The 12283-nt window shown below is 54.4% G+C and overlaps 1 protein-coding gene across 3 annotated transcripts in view; it reads left to right on the forward strand.

Annotated features, from left to right (window-relative positions):
• Positions 1-1749: 1749 nt before the first annotated feature.
• The window catches only part of MAP2K3 (mitogen-activated protein kinase kinase 3), a 28969-nt gene continuing 18435 nt past the window's right edge, over positions 1750-12283 (forward strand). The window contains exon 1 of one of the 3 annotated variants that reach the window (XM_057416828.1): positions 1750-1819. In XM_057416828.1, the coding sequence (XP_057272811.1) occupies positions 1804-1819 (16 nt within the window). In that variant the 5' untranslated portion in view covers positions 1750-1803. Of the gene's footprint in view, positions 1820-2493; positions 2936-12283 lie in introns of those variants that run through there. The other 2 variants (XM_057416831.1, XM_057416830.1) reach the window with 2 other exon arrangements.

The following is a 12283-nucleotide window of genomic DNA, read 5'->3' on the forward strand; positions in this document are numbered from 1 at the left end:
GCACAGACAAAGGCAAGGGGCTCCTGGTTGGTTCTCAGTGATGCACCCACTGTGCTGGGGACACCTTCTTTGGATGCATTTCCACATGCACCTTTCCCTGTGATTTCCACATTGCACTGCCTTTGCCTGTGGCGATTCCCTCTGCCTCAAGCCAGCAGTTACAGCATCTTTCAGATGCATCTCTCCCGCACAGTCTATGGGGTCCATGCTGGCAGGCACTGGAGGTTGCAGAAGAGAGGCGCTCCCCATGCCCGGCTATGGACGAGGAGGTGACCCTATGCTGCCTCTGGTCCCTTCCTTGCAGCCTGTGGGGGTCCATGTGCTCCATCCCCACCCTTCCCACCCTGCTGGACTTTGATGCTGAGCATACCCCATTCTCCATTCGGACTCCTGCAGCCCTGGAAGGCCTCAGAATAGATGACAAAGCCCCACTTGTGAAGTGCCTGGTGATTCAAGGTGGGTCAATAAACACCAGGTGGGTGTTTCATCCACCCTATAATTGCAGCTGGGGCCAGCAGCCATCTCCAGCTGTGCCTGGGGGTGCAGGTGAAGGGATGCTGTAGTATGCGATGGAGACAGCAGGGTCATGTCCTGCGCTCCCAGGTGCCACCAGCACCTGTGCCCAAGCCGGTCCCACCACTCCTTGCAGGTCTGCATCCAGCAAAGATGCCAACTATGCTCTGCTCTCCCTAAACCTCCCACCCTAACACTGCCAAACCCCATTCGGATCAGCTCAGTTGGAGCTCAGCCCTCATTGTTGGCTCTGATTTATGCAGCTAAATACCAGCAGGGCCCAGCCTGCTCCCATCTCCTGCTGGCCCAGCCCAGGTAGCAACGTCTGCAGCTCTTGCATCAGGGGTAATTACCCTGCGGTTGCACTGGAGTGGGGTTTTTGAGAAAGACTCCTCACCTGTGTTGAAAGGGGGTGAATCTGCTCTGTCTCAGGCAGGTAATTGCTCTCCCTATTAAACCCTGTCATTTACTTCCCATTTGACCTTTTCTAGGTTCAGTTTGAAGCTGACAGATCTTCTGCCGGATTACAGGTCCATTTGAGGCACCGATCCCATTTCACCCAGCTCCTGCCACGATTCCCTTGTGTTCTCCGCTTTTCCAGTGCTGGAACTCATCCAGAACACTGCAAAACATGAAGCTGGGAATGGCTGTGACAGACCTGCTGTGATTTCCCCAGGGCTGTCTGCAGTTCCCACCCCTCCTTTGTGTCTGAACGGTTCATGCTTGGAATTTCAGCCAGAAAATGGCACTTGTAATCTCATTTTTCCTTGCTTAACTGCACCACTCATGTTCTGTCCACCAGCTCGGGTGTTTGGGGAGCATCCTGTGCCGTGGCACACTGCTGGGCTGACTCGTAGAGGAATAAAGGCCCATCAGGTTGTCACCCAGCCCCATGGAAGATGTGATGAGCTTGGCCAGTCTCAGCTGCACAGCATCACCCCCATCACGCTCTGTATCCCTGTGCCAACACAGGGGTCCCTTGGGCGTGCTGCCGGTAGGGCAGCCCCCCAAACTCCGCCTCTTCCCTGCGGGGTCTGGGGGAACAGAGCAGCACCACTCTCCGCCCGCCCGCTCCACTTCACCCTCACAACCACGTCTGAGAACCGCAAAGCTCTTTCCGCGGAGGCCGGGTAACCACGCCTCCTTCCCCACCGCGGACCAATCGTGACGCTGAGGGGCGGAGCCTACAGGCCGCAGCGTGGCTCCGCCCCGGCGCTGTTTTCCGGCGGCCGCCGTGCTGGGCCGCACTCACCGGGTGCGCGCTGGGCCCGGGGCCTCGGCGCCGCCGCCATGTCGCTGCCCAGAGGTAGGAACCGGAACCGGGGCCGGGGGCGGTTGCTCCGCGGGGCTCGGGGACGAGTGTTGTGCGGGGGGGGGGGAGCGGGATTACAGCCGTGTTGAACCGGGTCTGGCGTAACCTGCTGCTGTTGCCCAACCCGGCGGCCGCGGCTTCCTCTATGGGGACACTGCATCCCTCGGCCTGAGGGCCGCTGCGGCGGGGGCAGAGGCGCGGAGCCCGGGTGTGTGGTGTGTGCTGCGGGCGGGGGAGCCAACGAGGCGGGTTGAAGCTCCTATGGAGGACGTGAGTTGCATCCCCCGCTGCCGGAGCCTTTCCCGTTCCGGGAGCCCGCGAGTGTCGTCGGTGTCATGGGAGCCTTCGTCGTAGCGTGGTGAAGCGGGAAGGATGGGATGAGGATCCCGGTCCTTGTGCCCCGGTGGCAGGGCCCCGCTGCCGGCGTGCGCTGGGGATGCCGTGGTGGAGTTTCCCATCGCGGCCGGGAGAACGTGACCGTGTGTCACGGGTGTTATTTATAGAGCATCGCCGTGACTAAGGTGGCCCGGTGCCTGTCCCAAGGTGAGAACCGACCGGGATGACCCTGCCGGTGTACCGGGATTGAGGAAGATGGGGAAAGAAAGGGCTTCGGTGGTGCCTTGGTCCTCCGTGGAGCCGTTTGCATCAGTGTTGGGAGCGCGGACCGGACAGAGGAGGGAGCGCACGGAGTGCGGTTGCTGCTTTCTTATCATTGGAATAGAATTAGAGGGTTTTTCCTCGTTCTGGAGTGATACGCTGGAAACTTGAAGTCAGGCGCCATGTGAGCAGATGAACGCACCTCGGCGTGACTTTTCCTCCCCCCCCCCCTTGCTGTTTTAAATGATCCGTGTGTTAACCGGAGGGAATGTGGACCCGAGTTTCCTGTTTGCTGTGTAAGCAGGGTGTGAATCAGCAGCGATTTACCGTGCTGCTGAGCGGAGCTGCTGACTCACGGGTCGGAGCACATGCCTCCAGCCCGCCTTGGACGGCAGCAACCGTGCTTCTTTAAAAGGCTCTCACCGGGATACCCCATCCCAGACCTCTCGCTCTGCTCGTAGGTACAGCGAGCTCCCAGTGCCCGCCCGGTGGATGTGTGGATGGAGGGAAGAGGTGAGCTTGGCTGAGGGATTCGTGCCCTATAGGAGATGAAGCTGGAGATGGATCCAGGGGGATTTTGGGGAAGTGGGCTGACTGACTGATGGCAAAAAGCGATGCTTGTGGAGCACCCGTGGTGCTTTCCTTGGAGGAAGTTTGGAACCTTTCTGTGTCTGCGGGTTTCTGGTTGCACGGGGCTGTTGGTTGTGGTGAACTGGTTCATTCATAAAATTACTCCTAATATCCTTTGCTTGGAGGTGTGCTGAGTGCGCCTGGTTTCCGCTGGAGCTGGTCCTCATCCGACCTGAGCTCCTTTGCCTTCACTGGAGCAGCCTTCACAATGGGGATTGATCCTGAGTGTAACGCATCTGCCTCTTCAAACCCTTGTTGCTTCGGCAGTGCCAGCGCTCCAGGTGGATTTGTTGCTGCTGCACAGGGATGCTTGCAGGTCTGAGTGCGTGTACCCACCTCTGGGACTGAAGACAGCGCTGGAAGCACTCAGAGCAGCTCCTTCTGCCTTTGGGCAACGTGAATTTAAGCTAAATTTCCCTAATTTTCCTTAGGGAAATCCAGCGAGCGGCCTCGCGTTTCCTTTGGCTGGTTGCTTTCCCTTCTCCTGCCTGAATGGATCAGGATTGTAAGCGGAGGCCCCTGCGTGGTAGCTCTTGGGTTGGCTGTTTCCATGCTAGGTGCATACCAAGACTCGCTTGTCGTCATTCTGGCTTAGTCACGGGGCTGTCTCCTGCCTCGGGAGTTCTTTGGGATGCGCGTGGCTGGCCGTGACACGCGCGATAGGAATGGTGCTGGGCGAGAGCTTTGCTCTGTGCTAAACATAGTTTGGGAGATAAACACCTTCTGGGGATTATAGGAAGCTTAGGAAAGATTTCAGCTTTCTTCCTCTTTCCATTGCTTGCATCTGCCTGATTCACATTGTCTCACAGGGCCAGGTAATGGGAAAGCGCTTGGTTTCTGTGTTATCTTGCACCGCTGGGTCTGATGCATACCAAGATATGCAAATGCTCCTCCTTGTCTCGGGTCACCGAAGCTCCCTTGAGCTGTGCTCCGTGGAATGGGTGGTGCTGAGGGAAGGAATTGTGTGCAGAGCTCTGGAGCTGCCTCTGTGTCCTCCGTGCAGAGCTTTGCAAGGGACACAGCCTCTGGTTGTAGATTGCAACAGTGGCTGGTCCTTGGCCATGATTTTCCAATGAAGTATGTACCATTTTCTGGTGAAATGGATGCTGGAAAGGGAGGCTTTGTTATGTCTGAGAGGTTAAAGCAGAAGGGGATGAAGCCTCGGGAAGTTCACAGCCTTTGGGTGCGTGGAGAATCGTGGTGGAGGATGTTGGACTTCAATCCAAGCTGCTGCCTTTCTCCAGGTGCTTGAGGCATGTTTTCTGCCTGTGTGCCCATCCCCGTGGCTGTTGGCTGTGGCCCCTGATGGCTGGGAAGCTGTTCTGGAGGGAGAGGCAGGAACACGCTCCCCAAATCCATGGATTTTGCTGGGGAAAGTGGCTGCAGAAGGGAGGATGCATGGATGGGGTCTGGAGGGAGAAAGCTGCTTGGCCTCTCCTGAGCTCACCCAGTGCTGATGCCTGAGTGATTCAAAAGCAAGTCCTCTTTAGGGCAGGGATCCTGTGGGAAGATGAGTGCTGCTGGGGGCAGGATCCAGTTGGATTCTGTGTTTCCAGGGAGGCAGCTCTCCTTTGACACTGAGGCTTGGAAAGATCAATGGCGAGAACTGCCGGAGCCTGGGGATGGACTGGTGCTTGTTCTGGTGTCACATCTATTCTGGGTAGGTAAATAAGTGGTGGGGACACATCCTTCCCGTACCCTGGCCGTGCCCTCCATCAGAACACACCATTGCACCATTCAGTGTGTGAATCCTGCTGTCTCGTGTGCCATTCACGCCTTTCCTGCTGCCATCCCTCCGAAAAGAGTCCGTTCTGCTGAAAATCCACATGGAGACATGACCTGCAGAGGCAGGGCTTTGGCGTCAGGCTCCTGTCGCCAGTGTGATGTCCTTTGGGTGTTTGTGGGCAGGGGTAGGAGCCAGGTTTTCATTCTAGTTGAAGCATCACAGAGCTTGCATCCAACTTATTATAAGAGTCATAGGGAGAGCACAGTGCTTTGTACCTGTGGTCCTCATCCTGCCTTCTGCTAGTGTAACAGTGGGCACCTGGAAAGCATCACATTGGATGTGATAAATATTTAGCTGTGCTTCAGCCATCCATTTCCCTCCCTGGAGGGATGCTCTGCTGCCTTTTCCTCAGTGGATAATGCTCCTTCCTGAAGGCTGCTGCTATTATTCCCCAGCTCTGGACTGCAGGCTGAGTTTGTTTTGCCCCAGTTGTTTCTTTACAGGAGGAAACTCATCTTTGCTCTGTAGAGCTTCCCTCGGGGGGCCTGGGAATGGGTGCGGGTTTCTGGTCCGGGTGATGTGTGACCCAAGCAGCCACCGCTGAGGACGTGGGGCTCTGTGGGTTTATCGGATGGAAGATGGTTTTCCCTGGTGTCAGTAAGGCACTGCCTGGGCAGGCTCTTTGCTGGGGAAGCTGCTGAGAGAGGAACTTGTCTTGGCCGAGGAGGTGATTTTACTCTAGCAACAAAAAGTTTGGGGTTTTACTGGCGTGACTCAGGACTACTTGTGGGTACGTACAGGGCTAAATGTGCTCACTGCCTGACACAGTGCTGACAGAGCCCTGTAGTGCAGGTTGAGTGGCAGCCAGGGATTTTAGGTGGGGGAGGGAGCAAAGAGGAATGGTGGAAATGGGAAGTTTCTGTTCTTTTTTCAGCCTGGGAGATCTCCCATCTGCCTTGTCTGCATGGGGATGATGCTGCATTGATTCCATGGCAGCGTTGTGAGCCTAAATGTTCATCGCCCCAAGGAATACTATGATTATTGCTGCTATCTCTGATATCATAGTAGTGTTTTGTGGCCTCAACTGGCCTTTGTTTGCACCTTTTTCTTGCAGCCACTTCTCTTTCTATCAAAGGCTGGAGCAGAGCTGCTGCCCGTGTGGGATGCAGTGGGTTACGGTGTGGCTAAGCGGAAGGGCAGGATTTGGGGGTCTTGTGGTCCCAGTGGGTAGGGGACGGAGGGAATCACTGCCTCCTGCTGGGGGAGGTTCTGGACCTGCATTGGAGTGAAGGTGAGGTGGATGTCCTTCAGCATCCTTTCCCCACTAATCCTATGCTGTGTAGTCCCCATGGCTTAATCCACGTGGTTTAATACCACAGGGCTCCTTTGTGCACTGTCTGCTCTATTGACCTGTTGCAAGAGGAGACGGGCAGCACTTTGGAAGAGCACATCCCTTTCAAGACAGGAGCTTTTCCATGTGGCGTGATTGTTCTTGTGTGCTGCTGAATCTAATGTAGGAAGAAATGAGGAATCGCTTGAAGGCTGTAGGGTCAGGAGGGATGATGGTGAGCATCGTGCTCGGCTGGAGGTCAGGACGTTGCTTCCAGGAACTACTGCAGTTAGTCCAACAGCCTTTTTGGGGGGGGGCAAATTAAGCCAAGTTGTGTAAACAGCCACTGGATCTTGTTGTGAAAGACACCCAGTGCTGGAGTTTGGTGCCTCTGAAATGTGTTGTGACCCTGGGGAGCTGTTTGGAGCTCTGGGGTGTGGTGCAGCGGGATGTCTGCCCAGCCCTTGGCTCCCTCCTGGCCCTGGGAGCAATGGCTCCACTGCTGGGAAGGGGTAGTGTGAAGATGACAGTAGCCTGGCTGTTGCCTCCTCCCCTGGGAGCTGGCAGCAGTGTGCAGGAGGGGCTGGGGTGGGTCTGGTACCCGTTGGGATGCTGAAGCCTCCATCCTTCTGCTTGCACTGTGCTCTAGGAGGGTCCTTGCTGGGTTAGGTCTCTCCCATGTTCTGAACCTTAATTTCATAATTTCAACTGAAATGCTTATTTTTTTATCTATTTAAAGCTAAGTTTCTGTTTAAAACGCAACGTGAGTAGAAAAGGCACGATGAGGAGGAGACAAAATCACCCAGAAGTTGTTTGTAGAGCATCCACCCTTCCTCCCTTCGCACCATCACCACCAAGGAAAAAACCCTCCTTTTGGAAAGGAGGAAACCACCAGAGTGCCCCAGACAAGTAATTTCCCATCAGAGGCTGCTAACCTGAGCTGTGGTTTGGCACTGCCATCAGCCTAACTGCTTGTATCTGATGAACCCGTCTGGTGCTTGGAGCTTCTCATCGGAAGCTGCCTGTTGGGCTTCAGGTGTCCTTTGTTGCAGGGTGTTTGTACCGTGCCTTGATAGTCACTGTTACATCTTTTAAGAAACTTAAAAGCAACTTTTAATGGTTGTATTTCATTCTCATGTTGGAGATTTCCAATCAGGAATGCATAAACCCCTGCATCTGAGATAGGATCGGGCCAAGCTGTATCCTCCTTCCCGTCAACGGTGATGGGCACCGGTGGGGCTGGTGATACAGAGCAGAGGGAGAGGAGGGAAGCAGCTCCCTGCAGGGCTTGGCAGGTGACAGTCATGTGTCTGACAGATCATAAAGACGCAGGGCTGGTTACGTGGATGGGCTGGGGGTGGCTTAGGAGGGGATGACGGGGTTATCTAGGGAGTGTCAGCTTGTCTGGGCTTGCAGGCCAGCCAGATACTGCTTTGTGGTGTGCGTGTATCGGTTCTCTCCTAACCCAAATCTCACAGGGATGGCTGACGAAGCAGCTTGTCTGCTGCTGGAGTTGCTGTGCTGGGTCAGGTGCCGTGGCCCTTGGCTGTCTTTAAGCAGTCTGTGTTAACAGCAGCCCTTGGAGATGGCAGCCTCCTGACCCAGCTTGCTGGAGGGCATTTTCCATAGCTGAAGCAGATGTCTTCTGCTGCGTGCATCAATCCCTGGAGGAGACTGTTTCCTATTAAAGGTAGCAAAGGGCAAATACACTTAGTGGTGAAGGTCTTTTTTTTTGCTGCAAGGTGGAGACCTTGGTTTACTTGGTGTTGGAATGGGAAAGCTGAGAGGGGGACAAGGGAGCAGCAGAGCCTGCAGCCTTGAGGATGCTCCCTCTGAATCAGTCCTGACCGTGTGCCCCGTGGCTCAGCGCGGCTGCAGGGGTGCATGGTGTCCTGAAGATGCAAAGACATCTTTGCAGCTCGTCACTAAAAGTGACGTGGCTTAGTTTCTGAGGGCCAGATGTGCTCACCACCCAGCCTTTGTAACACAGCTGCTCTGCATAGCTGAAATCCCCTGCCGCTTGGTTTCTCTCCTGACGCGCTGCCAAGTTGCACCTCAGCCAAAGATGAAATGATCTGGTGCTGATGCATTGCTTTGGCTGCTCTTTGTCATCTTCCAAGCACCTTCTAAAGGTGCTCGGGGGTGGGTGGCAGCCCCAGCCCCACGTGCCTGGTTGTAAAACCCTCTGCCTGCACCCAGAGCATCCCTGGCAGCGCAGGGCAGGGCAGCACGAGGCAGTTGGTGCGTGTGTGCTCTTGTGCTCAGCTGGCTTCCGAGGTTTCCCTCGTCTGCCCACAACTCAAACCATCCACCCTGTGCTGAATCCGACCTGGCTCACTGATGGAAGGGTGCAGAAAGGAGGATGAGGGGGTGATGCTGCTGGGGTGACCAGTGTGGACCCTACCAGTCTCCGTGCCATGTTTTGTCTCTGTTTGGCAGCACCCGTTTTCCTTAGGGCTGGAAGCAGCAGCATGCTGCCTTGAGGATGTGGTGGGTATTTTGGACCTGCTGCTTCTGCAGCCCCCAGCGTTCACTCTTTGTTTGCACCTGCAGCCCGTTTCCTCCAGGATTTTGGTTGATCCCTGTGATGCTTTGCTGTGAGCATCCTTGCCTCGAGCATCAGTGGTGCAGTGGTGAGCACTAGGAGCTGGAGGATGCTGGGGTCAGGGCTGGGGTTGTCCTCTGAGCCCAGGATACATCTTGTGATGTGGCTGAGCTGCCTTTTGTGCTCTGGAGATGCTCTTGCCCAAAAGAAGCTTTTTTGCAGGTATTAATAACACCTTCCCCTGCCTGGCTTCTTGAAGGATGCCTGAGTGATGAGGGTAAAGCAGAGGCTGGAGGAGGTGCCTCTAGAAATCACCCAGCAGAAATTGTGGGTGCATTCTAATTGAATCTCTTATCAGCCTCGTGTGTGCTTTAGCAAGGTGCTAGAAAACCACTCGGTGTTTCCTCCAGTAGCTCTCCTTTACGTGTGATTTCTTGATGTACATTCCAGGCTGCTGCAAGAGTTTACCCTTGAGTTTGGATCCACAAAGAGTTGCTTGTTCAGTAACTGTGGGTTTCCCCGTGGGGTTTTACAGTGGCAGCTCAGTGTGTAACCGTGGCAGGGAAAGGAGCCAGCGTGTGTTTCCCTTTATCTCGGCCAGGTTTGACGTTTCACACGTCTCCTTCCAGCTCCTCACTGTTCCACATGCCGCGGCTCCTTTCCCTAAAGCCATAGAAAACCACATTGGACATGATCTCGGCTTGTTCTTTGGTGGTAAAAGGGGGTTGAAACTGAAATGGTTATTTCTGATTTAAGTGGAAATGGTTCTTGGAAGCCCTGAATGTGCCCCATGGGGAGCTGCAGGCTGAGCTGAGTCACAGCCCCTGAGCTCTTGAGACGGGACATGAACCGGATGCGTTGGGACCGGCCCGTCTGCGGAGACCTCTGGCTTCCTGGGATGGAGTGACAGCTCTTGAATGTGGCTGGGGAAGCTGCAGTGCAAGAGGTGGCTTTGAGAGAGGAAGATGTGCAGGGGATAAAAGTATGGCCAAAATATAAAGCCCAACCAAAGGGAGCAGCGGAGCGAGGCTGTGCCCTTCCTGCTGGCAAACCGTGGTGGAGAAACACCACTGAGCTGTGGGCACGTTGCTTATGGAGCCCCTGCCTTTCCCAGGCTGGAATCAAAGCTGCCCTGTGGATGCTGGGCAGATGTGCCATAAAATAGGAGTTTTCCCCACATGGAGTGGTTTTAGCGTCGGAGGGGAGGCGGAAGGGGATGGTGCAAGGTGATGCTGGGTGGTGGAGCTCTCGGTGTGCTGGTGGCCCAGCCTTTGGTTGGGAACAGGGGGGAATTTTCCAGCTTTGCAGCAGGGAGTTTGGAGGAACAAAGGAGGAATGTTTGCAGGGGATTTTTGCAAAATGATGGGAGTATGTGGTGCTTCCCTTATCTAGCTGTCTATAATCTATTTAGCTTTATAAGACAGATAGCTATCTTTAACTTCCTCACCCAGTGAGCAGCAGGAGCTGATCTCATGGAGCAGCTGGACTTGTATGGATGTCCTCTGTCCCCTGGGGCAGAGGAGCAGTGGTAGGAGAGCAGGAAGTATGCAGTGCAGGTCAGAGGGATGGTTAGTGCCAGCAATAGAGGCTGCAGGTCTGGCTTACTAGGCCTGAGCTCTCCTGGGGGTTTCAGAAGCCAGCTTTCCCCTTGCTACATCAGCCCTTATTCCCAGCACTGCTGCAAGCAGGTTACAGGGACCATATGGGTCACCTGCCACCTCTCTTGCTTGACTTGGGTGCATCATTAGTGGTTAAGACTGATGCTTTCCAGCTGGGTGCTGAGGTTTGAGTGCAGTCACAGGCTTTACATGGAGATAAGGCTGAGGGGAATTGGGCAGTCTCCGTGTTCCCTGGCTGCGGTTTTCCTTTGCCTCATCCAAGCCTGGGGAGACATCCTGGCTCCTTCTCTGCCTTGTGATGGGGTGGGTTTTTGTCTCAGCAAAACTCAGTGGAGAAACTGAGGATGCAACTAGCTCTGTTCAGTTGGCATGATGAGCCCTTTGTGTTTGTGTCTTCCTGCCTGGAGCAGGGACAGAGTGAGAACTGCAGGGAAGAGACACTAAAGACACACTAAAAAGAGCAATGAATTGGTGTGGGACAGCAGGAGGTGTAGGAGAGTATTTACCTGCTGCTTTCTGTATGCTGCCAGATCGGCACCCTGCTCTGAAAGGAATAAGGTTTTCCCTGCTCCTCCAGCGTGATGCTGCACTGCTGGAGATCAGAGGTTTCCCTCTGAGGATGAGCAGGCTTTGTCTGTCCGAGCTGTGGCAGCATCCCCAGAGCATCCCAGAGCAGGGAATTGCTCCGGGTCCCAGAGGGTAGCATCACTGTGAACCATCTGAACTGCTGCCTGTCCCCTTGTGCAGTGCGGATGCTGCTCGTGCCTGGACTCTCTGGACCAGAGAAGCACTTGGGTCTGCCTCTTGTTTCTGCCTCTCTCCCAGAGCAGGCAGCTGCAGACGTTGAGGCCTTCCTTGATTTATTTTCCCCACTCCATAAATCCCATTTTCAGAGCAGGTGCCTGCTCTGTCTTACATCATTCGCAGCGATGAAATCACTCTGTCCCTGCCCAAAATAAATGAGAGGGTGGATGGTAGAAAGCTATTGGGAGCAGAGGGAATACTTTGCTCTCTCGTGAAGTTTACAGAGTTTTGGGGACACCTGGAAGTACTTGAATTGCACCAATTCGGCTAGAAAATAAGGGTCTGTTTACTCTGGAATTGAGGTAGAACCAACAATTAAAAGGCAAATGACTCTTTTCCTTTCCCACTATAACCGTGTGCCTCTTGTCAAGCTGATCTGTTCCAAAACTGGTTCAAGTTTCGCCCCTATCAGGAAACTGCCACCAGCTGCTCATATAAATTCTAAACATATTCTGTTTTGATGTGGATTTGTCTATGGGCTGAGAAATGAAAGGGAAGAGCGTTGCTCTGAGGAGTGCTGGATACCCATCGGCAGGGAGATGGATGTAGGTGATGCTGGTTCTGCCTCTTGCTTTTGGTTCTTGTTTAGCACCCTCTTTGCTTCTCTCTAAGCACCCTCTTCTTTGCCTTCTCCTCACAGCTAAGGTGTTGGGGCTGGGATTGCTTCCAGACCTTTGTCTCGTGTCTGCACACCAGGGCCTGCAGCCCATCTGTGGGTCCCACAAGGTGGATTTCACGCTGGCAGCTCCATGGTTCCTGTTGAGCTGTGGGTTGGGTTAATGACCCATCCATCCCAAGCATTTAGGTACACGTTGGCATCGTGCTGCAGCTGAGCTTTGCGGAGGTGCGGCCTCTGCTGCTGCTTTGCCAGGGAGAAAACCCCGTTAGAGCAATGGATACAACGGAGGCAGCATCAAGTCCTGTGGCACCGTTCCCAGAGGATGCTGTGCCCACCCCCCAGCTCTGTGCTGGCTCCAAGGAGATGCCTTTGTGATCGTAATGCACTAGGGTTTTGCACAAGCAGCACAACCCTTGGCATGCACAGAGTGTGTTCTATAATGGCATAGCACAAATGCCAGCTCACTGGTCCTTTTCAGCTTACTAAAGTGAGTCTATCGAGGGCAGCCCATGTGCTCTATCAGCACGGGGCTGCAGGACAGCAAGCTGCCACCTAGGAACAAAACACAACATCAGACATTGATTTTTC

This window comes from Pezoporus wallicus, unplaced genomic scaffold (assembly GCF_028554395.1).
Source record: "Pezoporus wallicus isolate ANWC-B61680 ecotype Strahan unplaced genomic scaffold, APGP_CSIRO_Pwel_v1 scaffold_7392, whole genome shotgun sequence".
Lineage (NCBI taxonomy): Eukaryota > Metazoa > Chordata > Aves > Psittaciformes > Psittacidae > Pezoporus > Pezoporus wallicus.